Source organism: Ornithorhynchus anatinus, chromosome 21 (genome assembly GCF_004115215.2).
Source record: "Ornithorhynchus anatinus isolate Pmale09 chromosome 21, mOrnAna1.pri.v4, whole genome shotgun sequence".
Classification (NCBI taxonomy): domain Eukaryota; kingdom Metazoa; phylum Chordata; class Mammalia; order Monotremata; family Ornithorhynchidae; genus Ornithorhynchus; species Ornithorhynchus anatinus.
In genome coordinates this window covers 1,810,625-1,828,443 of record NC_041748.1, presented here as the reverse complement: position 1 = coordinate 1,828,443, position 17,819 = coordinate 1,810,625, and the positions used below count along the sequence as shown (strand labels likewise).

The window sequence follows — 17,819 nt, the reverse complement described above, 5'->3', positions numbered from 1 at the left end:
GACCCCCGATTCCCGACAGAATCCGCCCCCCCCCGGCTAATAATAATAATAATAATAATGTTTTCTGTTAAGCACTTACTGTGTGCCAAGCACTGTTCTAAGCGCTTGGGAGAGTCCTAGACAGTTAGATGATATGATCTTGCCTCTCGAGTAGCTTACAATCTACCAATCGATCATATTAATAATAACAATAATAATCATCCAGCGCTTAGAACAGTGCTTTGCACATAGTAAGCGCTTAACAAATGCCATCATTTATGTATTTAATAATAGTGACGCTATCTGGTCAACGCTTACTATGGGCCAAGCACTGTTCTAAACGCTGCGGTAGATACAAGGTAATGAGATTGTCCCCCGTGGGACTCACCGTCTTCATCCCCATTTTACAGATGAGGTCACTGAGGCCCAGAGAAGTCAAGTGACCTGCCCAAAGTCCCACAGCTGACAAGTGGCAGAGGCGGGATTAGAACCCACCACCTCTGACTCCCAAGCCCGGCCTCTTTCCACTGAGCCACGCTGCTTCTCCGTCAATCGATGCTATTTACTGAGCGCTTGCCGGGTGCACAGCACTGTGCTGAGCGCTTCTTGCCGATGCTCCGGTATCGTCGCTGGGGCTTGGAAAGACTGGTGGGGGGAATTGGACCCTGGAGGATAAGGAGAAGGAGGAACTGAGACCAACCCGATTTGCTTGTATCCACCCTAGCGCTTAGTCCAGTGCCTGGCATATAGTAAGCGCTTAACAGATACCGCAGATATTATTAATATTATTATCATTAAGCGTCAAATGGGGATTCAATACCAGATCTCCCTCCCCTTTAGACCGTGAGTCCCATGTGGATCAGGATTTCTGTCTGAGCTGATTGTATTGTCTAATAACAGTAATAATAATAATGTTGGTATTTGTTAAGCGCTTACTATGTGCAGAGCACTGTTCTAAGCGCTGGGGTAGACACAGGGGAATCAGGTTGTCCCACGTGGGGCTCACAGTCTTCATCCCCATTTTACAGATGAGGTAACTGAGGCCCAGAGAAGTTAAGTGACTTGCCCACAGTCACACAGCTGACAAGTGGCAGAGCTGGGATTCGCAACCAGGTTGTCCCACGTAGGGCTCACAATCTTAATCCCCATTTTACAGATGAGGGAACTGAGGCCCAGAGAAGTGAAATGACGAGTTCAAGGTCACGCAGCGGACAAGTGGCGGAGCCGGGATTAGAACCCACGTCCTGGGACTCCCAAACCCGGGCTCTTTCCACTGGGCCACGCTGCTTCTATCAGATCTAACCCAGCCATGAATACGGTGCCTAGGATGCGACAGATCCTTAGCAGATATCACTTTTATTATTTATTAGTGGTATTTAGAGAAGCAGCGTGGCTCAGTGGAAAGAGCCCGAGCTCGGGAGTCGGAGGAGATGGGTTCGAATCCCGGCTCTGCCACTTGTCAGCTGTGCGACTGTGGGCAAGTCACTTCCCTTCTCTGGGCCTCAGTTCCCTCATCTGGAAAATGGGGATCAACTGTGAGTCTCACGTGGGACAACCTGATGACCCTGGATCTCCCCCAGCGCTTAGAACAGTGCTCGGCACATAGCAAGCGCTTAACAGATACCAACATTATTATTACTTATCGGCTGTGTGACTTTGGGGAAGTCACTTCCCTTCTCTGGGCCTCAGTTCCTTCATCTATCAAATGGGGATGAAGACTGGGAGCCCCACGTGGGACAAGCTGATGAGCGCTTAAAACAGCGTTTGGCACGTAGTAAGCGCTGAACGAACACCACCATCATCATTATTATTATCGTTAGTGGATTGGTTCTATTTAGACGGTCAGCTCTTTGGGGTTCCGGGAACGTGTCCTACCAACTGCGTTGTTTTGTTCTCCCCCAGGCGCTCAGTACAGCATCGTAGGCGCTCAATAAATACGATCGATCGATTAGACGGGAACCGGACCATGTGGACGACTCGCTTCCTGCTCCTCTCCGTCCTGGCGGCTCCGGCCTGTGGTGACCCCGGTGTCCGCCTGAGGCTCGGGATGGACCTCATGAATCGGGGTGAGGGGAACCCCTCCGTCTTCCTCGGCCCATCCAAGGCCCAGCTCTAATCCCGGCTGTCAGATTTTCCTCTCCCGACCGCTTAGTACAGGGCTCTGCACATAGTAAGCGCTCATTCATTCATTCGATCGTATTTATTGAGCGCTTTCTGAATGCAGAGCTCTGTACTGAGCGCTTGCAAAGTACAATTCAGCAATAAAAAGAGACAATCCCTGCCCACAATAATAATGTCAGTATTTGTTAAACGCTTACTATGTGCAGAGCACTGTTCTAAGCGTTGGGGAGAGCGCAGGGTCATCAGATTGTCCCACGTGAGGCTCACAGTCTTCATCCCCGTTTTACCGATGAGGCCCAGAGAAGTGAAGTGACTCGCCCACAGTCAGCCGGCTGCCAAGGGGCAGACCCCGGATTCGAACCCACGACCTCTGACTCCCGAGCCCGGGCTCTTTCCACTGAGCCGCGCTCCTTCCCGACGGGCTTCAGACTAGGCGGGGAATACAGATATCAGAACAAGTAAACAGGCATCACTGTAAATAAATAAAATTATAGATATATACATAAATGCATACAATATAAATAGAATTCTAGAGCTGTACAAATAGGCATATAAATATATGTAAATATATTTACAGTAAATGTAAATATGATTGATTGGTAGACTGCAAACGCCTTGAGGGGAGAGATAGCGTCTATTAATTCTTTTGGACTCTGCCGAGCGCTTAGAACAGTTCTCTGCTCATGGTAAGGGCTCGATAAATACAACCGATTAGTAGATTGTAAACTCCTTGAAGGGAGAGATTATGTCAGTTAACTGTATTAGACTCTCCCAAGCGCTTAGAACAGTGCTCTGCCTGTGGTAAGTGTCCAATAAATACGATTGATTGACTGGTAGAAAGTGAGTTCCTCGAGGGGCGAGATAGTACAGTGCTCTGCACACAGTAAGCGCTCAGTAAATACGACTGAAGAAACTAACCGTACTGGACTGTCCCAAGCGCTTAGAACAGTATTCTGCACATGATAAGTGTTCGGTAAATTCAACTGATTGATTGAATGGTAGATTATAAACTCCCTGAGGGCAGAGATCATGTCTACTAACTGTATTGGACTCTCCCAAGGGCCAAGAAGCAGGGATTAGAACCCAGATCCTTCCCAGCTGGGCGGGGGGTGGGAGAAATGCCCGGAAATCTCCCCAATCCTTGGACACAACGAACTTTCCTGTTCACTGTAATAATAATAATAATAATAATAATAATGATACAGAAATAACCCCCTGAAGAATCAGGGCCTGGGAGTCCGAGCCCCTGGGTTCCAATCCCACCTCCGCCCCCTGTCTGCAGCGTGACCTTGGACCAGTCCCTTGCCTCCGTTTTTACCCATCGATCCATCGATGGGATTTATTGAGCGCCTCCTGGGTGCAGAGCATTCTACTAAGCGCTCGGGAGGGTTTTATTCTCATCTTACAGCTCCGCATGAGCCAAGGACCGGATCCGTCCGGATCACGCTCAGCGCAAGGCGCCTGGTTCTTCTAGCACAGCGCTCAGTGCCTAATGGGAGCTTAATGAACGCCACCACGAGGATTGTTAACTCTTGGGGTCTTTGGGAATGCGAATTTCAGTTGTCCAGGATGCCGTGGAGGAGAGTCAGGTTCTTCAGAGGATGGCCGCCGAAGCCAGCAAGAAGACTCCTGGAGCCAAAGCCATTAAAGGCATCTCAGGGTGAGTAGGACAAACCCGCCTTCGGGGTAGGGAGGGTCGAGGGAATGTATTGAGCACTTCCTGGGGGCAGAACACTGTACTGAACGCTTGGGAGAGTCCAGGACAACACACTTAGCACATTCCCTGCCCACAGATACATTCCCTGCAGTCTAGAGGGGGAGACACCGTTATTAATCAATCAGTGGTATTTATTGAGCGCTTACTGCGGGCAGGGGATGTGTCTATTATTATACTGGACTCCCCCAAGAGTTTAGTACAGTGCTTCGTACTCAGTAAGCGCTCAATAAATACGATCGAATGAATGAAAGGACAGGGATGAGTCAATCAATTGGATCTATTGAGCACTTCGTGGGTGCAGAACACTGTTCTGAACGCTTAGGAGAGTACAGGACAACACAGTTAGCAGATACATTCCCTGCCCTCAGATGAGCTGGCAGTCTAGAGGGGGAGTCAAACATTAATAACAACAATAATAATAATAATAATGTTGGTATTTGTTAAGCGCTTACTACGTGTAGAGCACTGTTCTAAGCGCTGGGGGAGATACAGGGTCATCGGGTTGCCCCACGTGAGGCTCACGGTCTTCATCCCCATTTTACAAGGTGAGTTAACTGAGGCACAGAGAAATGAAGTGACTTGCCCACAGTCACACAGCTGACAAGTGGCAGAGCCAGGATTCGAACCCATGACCTCTGACTCCCAACCCCGGGCTCTTTCCACTGAGCCATGCTATTAATCAATTGGTCGTATTTAAGGAGCGCTTACTACGGGCAGGGGATGTGTCTATTTATTATTATACTGCACTCTCCCAAAAGTTTAGCGCAGCGCTTGGTACACAGTAAGCGCTCAATAAATACGATCGAATGAATGAATGAAAGGACAGGGACGGATCAATCAATCAATCGTATTTATTGAGCACTTCCTGTGTAGAGAGCACTGTCCCGAAAGCTTGGGGGAGTCCAGTACAGCAGAATTGGTAGACCCGTTTCCCGGCCGCAAAGAGCTGAAGGGGGAGACGGACCTGATCAAGCAACCAATCGGTCAATGGTATTTAGTGAGCATTTACTTTGTGCAGAGCACTGTACTGAGCGCTTGGGAGAGTCCAGGATAACAGAGTTGTAAAGCTCTTACTACGTGCCATTAAAATATAATAATTTAAAGATGTATAATGGGATTGAAACCCCATTTTGCCGATGAAGCAAATGAGGGGTAGAGAAGTGAAATGACTTGCCCAAGGTCACACAGTGAGCAGTTTCTTCACTTTCAAACTCTGCCGCAATAGTTGATGGCACTGAGCCGGTTTATAGGAGGCTGCGTTAGACGGTGTGTGTTGACGGGGGGAGGCTAGGCCCATTAGTTGGTTATATCGGACCCTCCCAAGCGCTTAGTACAGTGCTCTTCACCCGGGGAGCGCTCAGTAGATAGGATTGACGGACCACCTCTCTCCCGGCTGCGCGTATCCGGCAGGATAGCAGTGAAAGGCCTCGGGCCCCCCATCATTACCCTGGAGTTTCTGCCTGGAGTGGGGATTTTCCAGTGCGTGTCCACGAAAATCTTCATCAGCGGGAAGAGGTGAGAAGGTCAATCAGCCACCCTGAAATCCCGAACCCCCCCGGAAAGATCCCAGAACTGGGAGCTTGGTGATCTTATTTTTTTTTTTAAATGGCATTTCACGGTAACGGTAGTTGTTAACCGCTTACTACGTATGTGCCAAGCACTGTTCTAAGCACTGGAGGAGGTACAAGGTCCCTCGTTGTCCCTTGTCGGGCTCACGGCCTTCATCCCCATTTTCCAGAGGAGGGAACTGAGGGAAGTGAAGTGGCTTGCCCAAAGTCACGCGGCAGACAAGTGGCGGAGCCGGGATTAGAACCCACGTCCTTCCGACTCCCAGGCCTGTGCCGTATTGCTTCATTCAATGGTATTTATCGAGCGCTTACTGGGTGCCGACCGCTGTACTAAGCGCTTGGATCGTACAGTTCGGCAACAGATAGAGACAAACCCCGCCCAACAACAGGGTCACGTTCTAAAAGGGGGAAGAAAAATAATAATGTTGGTATTTGTTAAGCGCTTACTATGTGCCAAGCACTGTTCTAAGCGCTGGGGTAGATACAAGGCAACTAGGATGTCTCACATGGGGCTCACAGTCTCCATCCCTCTTCTACAGATGAGGGAACTGAGGCCCAGAGTCCCACAGCTGACGAGTGGGGGGATTAGAACCCACGACCTCTGACTCCCAAGCGCCTGCTCTTTCCACTAGGCCGTGCCCCAGTGTTCATCCCAGTGCCGGGCCCCTGGTCGACGCTCAACCAACACCTCCAGGGAGATGGTTATCCTGTTCATGGGGAGGTCGCAGAGCAAGCAATGGGCAGAGATGGGATTAGAACCCGGGTCCTTCTGATTCCCAGGCCCGGGCTCTAGCCACTGAGCCACACTGCTTCTTGGCTAGAACGGTGCTTAGCACACAGAAAGCGCTTAACAAATACCCTCATTATTATTGACTCCCCCCAGATCCTGGGGGAGTCCTTGGAAAACTCTATTTTTTTCCCTGCCCCGCAGCTTTACAGGGGGAAAGATGGAAATTTCTCTGGTGTTGAACATCACAGCCACGGACAGATTGCTGATGGACAACGACACCGGACTCCCCGTGTTGCAGAGCGAAGGTTGTGTGGTGGTTCTGGTCAGCGTCAAGACCAACCTTCCCAGCAAGTGAGTTCCCACCCCTCATACCTCATGGTGGAAGGCGAGGGGATTGTGTCTCCTTGGATAAGCGTTTAGTACAGTGGCCTGCCCCCAGTCAGCGCTCGACAAATACAGTCGAATGAATAATGGACTGTTATGCATTAAAATACAATGTTAGATTACACTATATTGTGTTATAGTGGACTGTTATTTACCGTTATATAATTTTAGATGCTAATATACTACATTAAAATCGACTGTCGTATTATAGGTAAGTAGATAATTTTAGATATTATTACATTACATGATAGGAGGCGGCTACACAGTGCATTCTCATATAACGTTATATCGCAGTATAATATACTGTTAGAGAATGTATTTTCCTATAGTATGAGATTACATTATAACACACCGTTCCGCTATGTGTTATGTAATGCCAGATTTCTTCGTTTCACATCACGTTATTTTATGCAGGCAATTCTTACCACTGTAAAGCAGAAGTAGCAATGTGGATAGTAACATGGCATAATTATTATGCTTATATTATGTTGGGTTATATTACGTTATATCGTATCAGGAGGTATCAAATCACACGTTAAGATTTAAGGTCGTTTCTTCTAGACCAAGCAGCCTCTCTACAGAGGAGATATTCAGGGACTCGTGGTCTTTTGGGAAAAAGTGGGTTGGGCTTTCCGGAAAGAGAATGATACGGTCTTTTGGGAAAGAGAGTGCCGTTTTCGTTCTGGAAAGGGAGGACCGGGGTCTTTCTGGAAAAGAGCAGTGCGGTCTTTTTGGAGAGTGGTGTGATCAGAGAACACCATGATCTTTCTGGAAAAAGAACAGCATGGCCTTTGTGGAAAAGAGTGGTGTAGTCTTTCTTGCAAAGCACTTCTCCTCTCCCGCCTTGATGAAAGGATCAGCCTCCTCGCTGACCTCCCCGTCGCCCGTCTCTCCAGTCCAGACTTCCCTTTGCCGCCCGGATCGTTTTTCTACAAAAACGTTCCGGCCTGGTTTCCCTTCTCCTCAAGCAAACCCATCTTTCCTCATCTGTAAAATGGGGGTTCAGTCTCCTCTCCCCTTCTACTTAGTCCGTGAGCCCCTTGTGGGACGGAGACGGTGTCCAACCTGGCGATCCGGTGTCTCCCTCTGTCACTTAACACAGCGTTTGGCACATAATAATAATAATAGCCCTCCAGGGGTTGCCCATTCACCTCCACATCAAACAGAAACTCGTCGTCTTCGGCTTTAAAGTCCTAAATCCCCTCACCCCCTCTTACCTCATCTCATTTACTTCTATTAATGTCTCTCTCCCCTTCTAGACCGTCAGCTCGTTGTAGGCGGGGAATGTGTCTGTTATATCGTGTTGCACTCTTCCAAGAGCCTATAAGAGTACTCCGCACACAGTAAAAGCTCAATAAATACAATTGATTGATTGATCGATTAAAGAGTGGTGTGGTCTCTCTGGAAAAGTAAGCTTTGCTTTGTGGAGCCTTATCGTCTGCAATTTTTGGGGGGGGCGTTCTGGAATTCTTGATGTCCTTTCACATTCGTAACTTCATTCACTAACGTACTTATCTCTTCCGTTCTGATCTAGCATGCTTCCCAAAATGGTGAATAAATTTTTGGATAGCACCCTCCAAAAAATGCTTCCCAGCCTGGTAAGTCTGGTGTGATTTCAATCAATCAATCAATGGTATTTATTGAGCACTTACTACGTGCAGAGCACTGGACTGATTGCTTGGAAGAATCCGATATAACAGAATTAGCAGCCACATTCCCTGCTCAGATTGAGTTTACGGCCTTATAAGAAATAAATATACGGTGGGCTATCAAAGGGGGAGGGAGAATGGAGCTTGAACCCATTTTACAAAATGAGGAAACCGAGGCACAGAGAGGTGAAGTGACTCACCCTAGGTCACCAAGCAGACCCGGGGTGGAGCCAGGATAGTAAAAGTAATAATAGTATTTGTTAAACGCTTACTAGATGCCAGGCACCGTACTAAGCGCTGGGGGAGATACAAGCTCATCACGTTGGACACAGCTCCTGTCTCACATGGGGCTCACAGTCTTCATCCCCGTTTTACAGATGAGGGAACTGAGGCGCGGGGAAATGAAATGACTTGCCCAAGGTCACAGAGGAGGCAAGTGGCGGAACCGGCGTTAGAAATCCCCTCCCCACCCTCAAAACCCTAAACCTGGAGCTGAAACGGAAGAGCCGTGTGGCCAGGTGGATACAGCCCGGGCCTCTGCCTTTCCCTGGGCCTCGGTTTCTTCATCCGTAAACTGGGGGTTCAATCCCCATTCTCCTCTCCCCTCCTACTTAGTCCATGAGCCCCACGTGGGACAGCGACTGTGTCCAACCTGGTGATCCGGCGTCTCCCTCTGTTGCTTTACACAGTGCTTGGCACATAATAAGTGCGGGAAGCAGCCCGGCCTGACTTCCAGGCCAGAAAGACCTGGCTTCTCATCCTGGCTCCGCCGCTTCTCCGCTGGGTGACCCGGGACAAGTCACTTCACTTCTCTGGGCCTCGGGTCCCTCATCTGGAAAATGGGGATGGAGACCGTGAGTCCCATGGGGGACGGGGACTGGGTCCAGACTCGATTAGCTTGGATCTACCCCGGCGCTTGATACATTGCTTGACACATAGTAAGCGTTTGATAAATATCATTATTACTATTATTGCTACCAAATACCACTATTATTGTCATTATTATGGTCATCATTGTAATTATCATTAATGATAATAACGATAATAATCATAAGAAGGAATCCTTAGTGCTAGACTAATCCCTCACCCGGGCTTTCTTTCTTTTCCAGATGTGTCCTGCTATCGATATAGTCCTGAAATACGTGAACAAGAAGTGGGAGAATCTACAAAGTGTGTTGGGCTGGGCTCAATTCAACACTTTCTTTCCCTTCCAAGCCCCTCCCCAACCCCCTGTCAGGGACCTTAAAACTCTGATCTAATAATAATAATAATAATGTTGGTATTTGTGTCAAACACTGTTACTATGGGTCGAACACCGTTCTAAGCACTGGGGTAGATCCGAGCTAATCAGGTTGGACGCGGTCTCTGTCCCACACGGCGCTCACAGTCTCTATTTTATAGATGAAGGGACTGAGAGAAGGAAGTGACTCGCTCAAGGTCACACAGCAGACAAGGGGAAGAGCCGGGACGAGAACCCAGGTCCGGGCTCTACCCACTAGGACTCGCTGCTTCCCATCTTCGACCCCACTGCAGGGAAATGTTCATCGTCTAATGGGGGTGGAGCACTGTACTGAATGCCCGCCGTGTGCAGAGCTCTATATTGGCCAACTGCCGAGTGCAGAGCGCTGTACTGAGTGTTTACTCTGTGCAGAACACTATATAGGCCAGCTTCAGAGTGGAGAGCACTGTACTGCCTACTCTGTGCAAAACACTATATTGGATAGCTGCTGAGTGCAGAGCACTGTATTGAGCACCCATGGAAATCAGAGCACGGAACTGAGTGCCTACTGAAAGCAGAGCACTCTACTTATCAATGCTATTATTATTATTATTATTATTATTAGTGTGTGATTGTGAGCCCCATGCAGCATCTGTTACGTTTGTGTCTGCCCCAGGGCTTAGCAAAGTGCTCGGCACAGAGAAAGCCCTTCATGAATACCGCAGCTATTATTTTTATTTATGTGTTTATAGGTGTTTGTGCGTCTCTGAGCAGCTGCGGTTCCTGTGGGTGAGGCGGGGAACGTCACCTACTCAGTCAAACGCACTTGTTGAGCGCTTACTGTGTGCAGAGCACTGCACTGAGTGCTCCGGAGAGTCCGATATAACAATAAACCGATGTATTCCCTGCCCACAGCGAGCTGACAGTCTAGAAGAAGAGAAATAAATAAATGAGGGATGTGGACACGAGCGGTGTGGGGCTTGGAGGGGGAGGAGATGAAGAAAGGGAGCGAGTCAGGGTGACGCGGAAGGGAGCGGGAGAAGAGGAAAGGAGGGCGCAGTCAGGGAAGGCCTCTGGGAGGAGGAGTTGGGCCTTCAATAAGGCTTTGAAGGATGAGGGGAGAGTCACTGTCTGTGGAGTTTGAGGCAGAAGGGCCTTCTAGGCCAGAGGCGGGAAGTGGGACAGAGGTCGGCAGTGAGAGAGACGAGATGGAGGCCCAGGGAGAAAGTCGGCATGAGAGGAGCGGAGCGTGCGGGCCGGGCTGGAGTGAGAGAGCAGCGAGGTGAGGTAGGAGGGTTGAGGGCTTTAAAGCTGATGGTCACCACTCCTGCTTATTGTTATTTTTATTATCACTATGTGTCCGTGTGTCTGTCTGTGTTTCTGAGCAGCTCCGACTCCCATGGGCGAGGCGGGGAACGTCACCTACTCTGTGCAGGGCCCTCTGCTCATCACGCCTGCTTACATCCAAGTGCAGCTCAGTGTAAGTGTCCGGCCGGGTGTGTGTTTGGGGGGTGGGAGGGGAGGGAGGTGCTCTCTGCTTGTCTCTGTTGCCGAATTGTCCATTCTGAGCGCTTAGTACAGTGCTCTGCACAAAGTCAGCGCTCAATAAATACTATCGAATGAAATGAATGAATGCTTGGTGTCGCGGGGGTCTCCAGCTTGGGGGAATGGGAGGGTTTATGTGTGTGTGTGTGTGTGTGTGTGTGAGAGAGAGAGAGAGAGAGAGAGAGAGAGAGACCCCTCTCCCGGAATACCACTGAGTCAGACCCCCAGGCTGGGGCAACCTCTTGTCTCTCTCCCTCTCTATCTCCTCTCCCTCCTACTTTCATTCATTCAATCGCATTTATTGAGCAGTTTTTATTCATTATACAATGTTCGTTCATTCACTCGTATTTATTGAGCCCTTACGGTGTGCAGAGCCCTGTACTAAGCGCTTGGAAAGTACAATCTGACAATATGTATATTTGTACATATTTATTATTCTATTTATTTTATTGATGATGTGTTTATATCTATAATCTATTGATGCCTGCTTACTTGTTTTATTTCGCTGTCTGCCCCCCGCTTCTAGACTGTGAGCCCGTTGTTGGGCTGGGATTGTCTCTATCTGTTGCCCAGTTGTACTTTCCAAGTGCTCTGCACATAGGGAGCGCTCAATAAATACGACTGAATGAATGAATGAATAAATGAGCGCTTACTGTGCACAGAGCACTGGCCTAAGCACTTGGGAGTGTCTAGTAGAACAATAGAACACATTCCCATCCCTCTAATGCCAACCTAGAATAATAATAATAATAATCAGTGGTATTGGTTAAGCGCTTACTATGTGTCAGGCACTGTACTAAGCACTGGGGTGGATACATGCAAATTGGGTTGGATACAATCTCTATCCCATGTGGGGCTCACAGTTTTCACCCCCCCCATTTGACAGATGAGGGAAATGAGGCACAGAGAAGGGAAGTGACTTGCGCAAAGCCACATAGCGGACCGGTGATGAAACTGGGATTAGAACCCAGGTCTTCTGGCTCCCAGGCCTGAGCTTTTTCCACTAGGCCACACTGCTCCCCTCGTAGGGTTAGTAGAACTATTTATCGAGAGGAGAGGCACTATATTAGATGCTTGGGAAAGTTCAAAATGTGAAAGAAACACGTTCTTGGCCCACAAACAGCTTCCATTTTCCCCCAGGCTGACAAGATGTGTTTATTGTCATCAGAAGCCGCGTGGCTTAGTAGATAGAGCCCAGGCCCGAGAGTCAGAAGGGCCTGGGTTCTAATTCCGACTCCACCCCTTGTCCCCCAAGTCATTTCACGTCTCTGGGCCTCAGTTCCCTCAATTGTAAAATGGGGATGAAGACTGTGAGCTCCACGTGGGACATGGACTGTGTCCAACCAGATGAGCTTGCATCTACCCCAGTGCATAGTACAGTGTCTGGCCTAGAGTAAGCGCTTAATAAGTAACACACACAAAAAATTAAGTCCAAGGGCCCAAGCCATTTTCTGTCATTCTTTAGCCCACAGTCCAGGCAGAGTCAGGCCCCCCGATGAAAATTCCGGATGACGGAGCGGTTCATACCCCAGAAGACTTTGCACCGGGTTCTTCGCAACTTATCCTGTCTCCGGCTTTCTTCGAGGCCGGGTTCCTTCTCCTGAAAAACTCCTTCAACGCGGACGTTGTGAGTTGGTCCGGTGGAGCTGGGTAGCGGGGAGGGGGGCCTCAGTTGGAGATCGAAGGGTCGGTGGAGGAAGAGCTTGTAGTTGGGCATCGATCTGATCCATTTTGTTGCCGATCCCTCGCCCACGTCCCGCCTCCCTCCTCGTATCCGACAGTGACCCTTCTCCACTTCAAAGCCTTATCGAAGGCCCATCTCCTCCCAGAGGCCTTCCCCGACTGCACCCTCCTTTCCTCTTCTCCCACTCCCTCCGTGTCACCCTGATTTGTTCCCTTTATTCATCCTCCCTCTCAATCCCACAGCATTTATGTCCTCATCCATCATTTATTCATTTCTATCGATGCCCGTCTCCCCTCTCTAGACCGTCAACTTGTTGTGGACAGGGAGCGTGTCTGCTAACTCTGTTAGATTTACCCTCCCAAGCTTTTAGTACAGTGCTCTGCACACAGGAAGCACTCAGTAAATATGATTGATCGACCTATTGATTGTTTTGAAAATAGTCTCAAAGCTAATGGGCTCCAAATTCCCAAGGGAATTCCGAATAATCGCCAGCCATTTCCACAAACCCGATTTAGGGAACCATGATGTGATGTGGAAGAGGGGCTATCCCCCATCATCACCCACAGTCCAGACCGAGAAAGGGTGGACGGTGTTCTGAACCTTCCTGGGGAGTTGGGGGCAGGTCCCCCAGAAATTTGGGGTGCCGGAGCTAATCGGCCCTCCTAGTCAGAGGACTATCTTCTTGTTCTGGTCCTTTTTCTTCTTCTTGTTCTAGTTCTCGTTCTTTTTCTTCTTGTTCTGGTTCTTGTTCTTTTTCTTTCTTTTCCTCCTCCTCCTCCTTCTATTTCTTCTCCTTCTTCTTCTCTTCCACCTCCTCCTCCTCCTTGCCCATAAGGAGTTGAAGGTCTCACAGTCCATCAAAGGTATTTACCGAGGGCTTACGGTGTGCAGTGCATTATACTAAACGCTTGGGAGAGTCCAACACAACAGAATTGGAAGTCAGGTTCCCTGCTCAGAACGAATTTCCAGTTTAGAGCAGGAGCCTCCGGTTGCTTCTGTAAGTCAGTCATCTTTGTCGAGCGCTTCCTGCGTGCAGAGCACCGCAGTAAGCGCTTGGGAGAGGATGATAGAACGATATGGCCTACGTAGTCGCTGCCCACAAAGAGTTGACAGTCTAGAGGGGCTCCTGTCGGGTTTTGAAGGATTTTCCCCCCTCTCAGCCTCTGAAGATGAGGGTGAAGCTGAACGACCTCCCTAAGATGAGCATGAAGCCATCTAAAAGCCTCCTGCAGTTCCACGGGACGGTGGCCCTGTTCAAATCGAAGCCTTCGCCCCTCGTTGTCCTGAGAGCCGTGAGTGATGGGAAGATCTCCGAGGCAGCACCGGGGAGGGAGGAGGCCGAGGCCCAAGACCAAGAGAGGCCCGTAAAACCTCCGAGGCAGCCCCGGGAGGGGGAAGGGGAAAGGCCCCGTCTCTGGGAGCGGGGGAATGCCCAGGATGACCCTTTAGGAGCACTGTCTGTTTCTTCTCCTCCCCTTCCCCATCATCCGTACTCTTGGATCAGCGGTGGCCACAGGGAGAGGGAAGAAAGAGGCTGGAGTCTGGGGGTGTGGGAAAAGGGGCTCCAGGCTCAGCGGATCGAGGGGGCCTGTCTTGGCTTTCTATCCGCAGCGCTTCAACTTGGGGGTTCAGTTTTCCGTCACAGGCGACAGGGTGCGAATGACCACAGCCTTGGACAGGTACCGGCCTCCATTTTCTCCCTGGCCTCCCTGCCTCCTGTCTCTCCCCACTTCAGTCCACACCTCGCTCTGCTGCCGGGATCGTTTCTCCACAGACGCTTTCGGTCCACGTCTCCCCACTCCTCAGAAACCTCCAGGGACCGTAAACTCGTTGTGGGCAAGGAATGGGCCTCTTGGATTGTTCTATGGACTCTCCCAAGCGATTAGTACAGTGCTCCGCCCACATTAAGCGCTCAATAAATACGATCGACTGACTGCCTGACCCCTCTCTCTAGCAGACAGAAACTCCTCACCTCTAGATGGTCAGCTCCTTGTGGGCAGGGAATGTGTCTACCAACTCTTGGTTTGAACACTCCCAAGTGCTTAGTACAGTGTTCTGCACTCAAATAATAATCTTGGGCAAGTCACTTAACTTCTCTGTGCCTCAGTTCCCTCATCTGGAAAACGGGGATTAAGACTGCGAGTCCCACGTGGGACAACTTGATCGCCTCGTAGCTACCCCAGCGCTTAGAACAGTGTCACGAAGTAAGCGCTTAAACAAAAGCCATTATTATTATATTGATCGATTGATCTATATTTTAGTATAGACTATAAACTCTTACTGTGTGCAGAGCACTGTACTAAATGCTCAGGAGAGTTTGATATCACAGAATCGGTAGAAACTTTCCCTACTCACAAGTTTACAACCAATCAATGGTATTTACTGAGCGCTCACTGTGTGCACAGCCCTGTACTTGGGAGCTTGGGAGAGTCCAGTATGACAGGGTTGGCAGACATGTTCACTTGAGATAGTGGTGTTTGTGAAGCGCTTACTAGGTGCCAGACCCTGTACTAAGCACTTGGGGCGGATACAAGCAAACGGATCTGGGCCCTGTTCCCATCCCACATGGAGACCACGGTCTTCATCCCCATTTTACAGATGAGGGAACTGAGGCCGGGAGAAGTGAAGGGACTGGTCCAAGGTCCCACAGCGGACATATGGCGGAGCCGGAGAAGAACTCAGGTCCTTCGGATTCCCAGGCCCGGGCTCTACCCACGAGGCCGTGCTGTTTCCCTGCTCACAGTGACCCTGCACTCAATCCATCAGTGGTATTTATTAAGCTCCCATTGTGTGCAGAGCACTGTACTAAGCGCTTAGGAGTTGGTCGACTCCCATCCAGCGTGGTCAGCCGAAACGGGAGAGAGAAGGGGCATCGAATCCTCCTTTTATAGGTGAGGAAACTGAGGCCCAGAGAAGTGAAGTGACCTGCAGAGCACAGGTCTGGGAGTCAGAAAGTCATGGGTTCTAATTTGACTCTGCCACTTGTCTGCTGTGTGATCCTGGGCAGGTCACTTCACTTCTCTGTGCCTCAGTTACTTCATCTGTGAAATGGGGATTGAGATGGTGAGCCCCACCCGGGACAGGGACCGTGTCCGTATCCACCCCAGCGCTTAGTACAGTGCCCGGCATGTAGTAAGCGCTTAACAAATACCATGATTCTTATTGTTGTCCGAGGCCATGCAGCAGGTGAGCGGTGGAGGCGGCATTAGAACTCAGACCTACTAACCTGTGGCCCATTTCTTCCTTCTCCTCAGATTTCCTCATTTCTCGGTTGCTTCTTCCTCCATCGGGGGTTTGGACGTAAGTTCTCCCGCCGGCTGACGAGGGGCACAGGGAACAGAGACTGCGGAGGAGCTGTGGGCAGGGGGTTTAGCACAGGGGGCCTGGGAAGACACTTCCTTTGTCAATCGATCAATCCATCCATCAGTGGTATTTAATAAGCGCTTACTATGTGCAGAGCGCTGTACCGAGCGCTGGGGAGAAGTCCAGTATAATAATAATCATGACGATATTTGTTAAGTGCTTAGTATGTGCCAAGCGCTGTTTTAAGCGCTGGGGAAGATACAAGGTGATCAGTTTGTCCCACGTGAGGCTCACAGTCTTAATCCCCATTTTACAGAGGAGGGAACTGAGGCACAGAGAAGTGAAGTGACTTGCCTCAAGTCACCCAGCGGACAAGTGGCGGAGGCGGGATTAGAACCCACGTCCTCTGACTCCCAAGCCCGGGCTCTTGCCGCTCAGATACGCTGCTATAAATTGGCAGACAAGTTCCCTGCGCTTAGGTCTCCCCGTGAGATTGTAAATTCCTCGAGTGCATGGCAGAGTGGATAGAGCCCGGGCCTGGAAGTCAGAAGGTCACGGGTTCTAATCCCGGCTCCGCCGCTTGTCTGCCGTGTGACCTTGGGTAAGTCGTTTCACTTCGCTGGGCCTCAGGGACCTCATCCGTAAAATGGGGATTGAGACCGTGAACCCCATGTGGGACAGGGACCGTGTCCTAACCGATTTGCTCAGTACAGCGCCTGGCAAACAGTAAGCTCTTAAGAAATACTATCCCTGCTGGACTCCCCCGAGCGCTCAGTACAGCGCCCTGGACATAGTGAGCGCTCAATAAATACCAGGATTAATTGACCTCTGGACCAAGGTTGGACCTCAGACATCGAGCCGGGACAGAGGACGTGCAGAGAGCCCGAGCCCCCCCGCCGAGTCACCCCCAGAGCCCCCCAAGCCTCGGTTTCTTGACCGGCCCGTCTCTCATTTTCAGAAGAGGAAGCTGAGAGGACTCCTGATCCGGTCGATCCGGACCGTCTACGTGCCGGCTGTCAATGGTGAGGCCGGGAGGACGGGGAGGGCGCGGGATTGGCTGGATCCCTCAGGAATCTGCCTGACCGGATCCTTGGGCCTTCTGATTGACTAAAACCCTGGGAAGGCGAGTTGGCCGGATCCCTGGGGATTCTGGTTGGCTAGATTTCCCGGGATGCTGGTTGCCTAGATCACCACGGATGCCGGTTGGGGGATTCTAGTTTGCTAGAACACCAAGGACACTGGATTGGCTCTATCTGTTGCCGAATGGTACATTCCCAGCGCTTAGTACGGTGTTCTGCTCATAATAAGCGCTCGATAAATGCGATCGAATGAATACCTGGGGATTCCGATGGGCTAGAACGCTACAGATGGTAGTTGGCTGGATCCCCGGGAATTGTGATTGGCTAGATCCTTGAGGATTTTGGTTGGCTGGATCCCCGAGGACTCTGGTCGGCTAGATCCCGGATCCCCGAGGATTCTGGTCGGCTAGATCCCGGATCCCCGAGGACTCTGGTTGGCTAGATCCTTGAGGATTTCGGTTGCCTGGATCCCCGAGGATTCCAGTTGGCTTGACCCCGGATCCCCGAGGACTCTGGTTGACTAGATGCTGGATCCCTGAGGACGCTGGCTGGCTCGCCGACGGCTCCGGTTGACCGGATCCCTGAGAATTAGATCCCGGATCCCCGAGGGCTCTGGAGGGCTACATCCTGGATCCCCGAGGATTCCGGCTGGCTGGATCTTCGGGGATACTAGTCGGCGACGGTGACGTCCCTCCGCTCACTCCAGGGGCTCTTCGGGCCGGATTTCCTCTTCCCAACGTCTTAGCCGCCAACTACTCACGGTCAGAGCTGTCCCGCCTTCAGGTGAGCAAGAGGCAACCCGCCGGGGGCTGGCAGAACAGTGGAGGAGAGGACTGGTAGT

General features: G+C 50.5%; 1 protein-coding gene across 1 annotated transcript; it reads left to right on the top strand.

The window, feature by feature from the left end:
• The first annotated feature begins 1,945 nt into the window (after positions 1-1,945).
• On the top strand, positions 1,946-17,818 carry BPIFB6 (BPI fold containing family B member 6). Its single transcript, XM_029049558.1, has 13 exons — positions 1,946-2,045; positions 3,661-3,760; positions 5,228-5,332; positions 6,317-6,466; positions 8,034-8,097; positions 9,258-9,318; positions 10,756-10,847; positions 12,378-12,539; positions 13,739-13,888; positions 14,208-14,275; positions 15,851-15,896; positions 16,858-16,921; positions 17,571-17,818. Exons 1-13 carry the CDS (start codon positions 1,946-1,948, stop codon positions 17,816-17,818), a joined length of 1,410 nt encoding a protein of 469 aa, XP_028905391.1.
• The last annotated feature ends 1 nt before the right edge of the window (position 17,819 follows it).

Bases quoted from the DNA above. Each gene is read 5' to 3' on its own strand.
- BPIFB6 (XM_029049558.1), top strand. From the start codon at position 1,946: ATGTGGACGACTCGCTTCCTGCTCCTCTCCGTCCTGGCGGCTCCGGCC. The intron at 9,319-10,755 runs GTGTGTTGGGCT...GTTTCTGAGCAG, and splicing joins GAAGTGGGAGAATCTACAAA to CTCCGACTCCCATGGGCGAG. The intron at 16,922-17,570 runs GTGAGGCCGGGA...CCTGAGAATTAG, and splicing joins CTACGTGCCGGCTGTCAATG to ATCCCGGATCCCCGAGGGCT.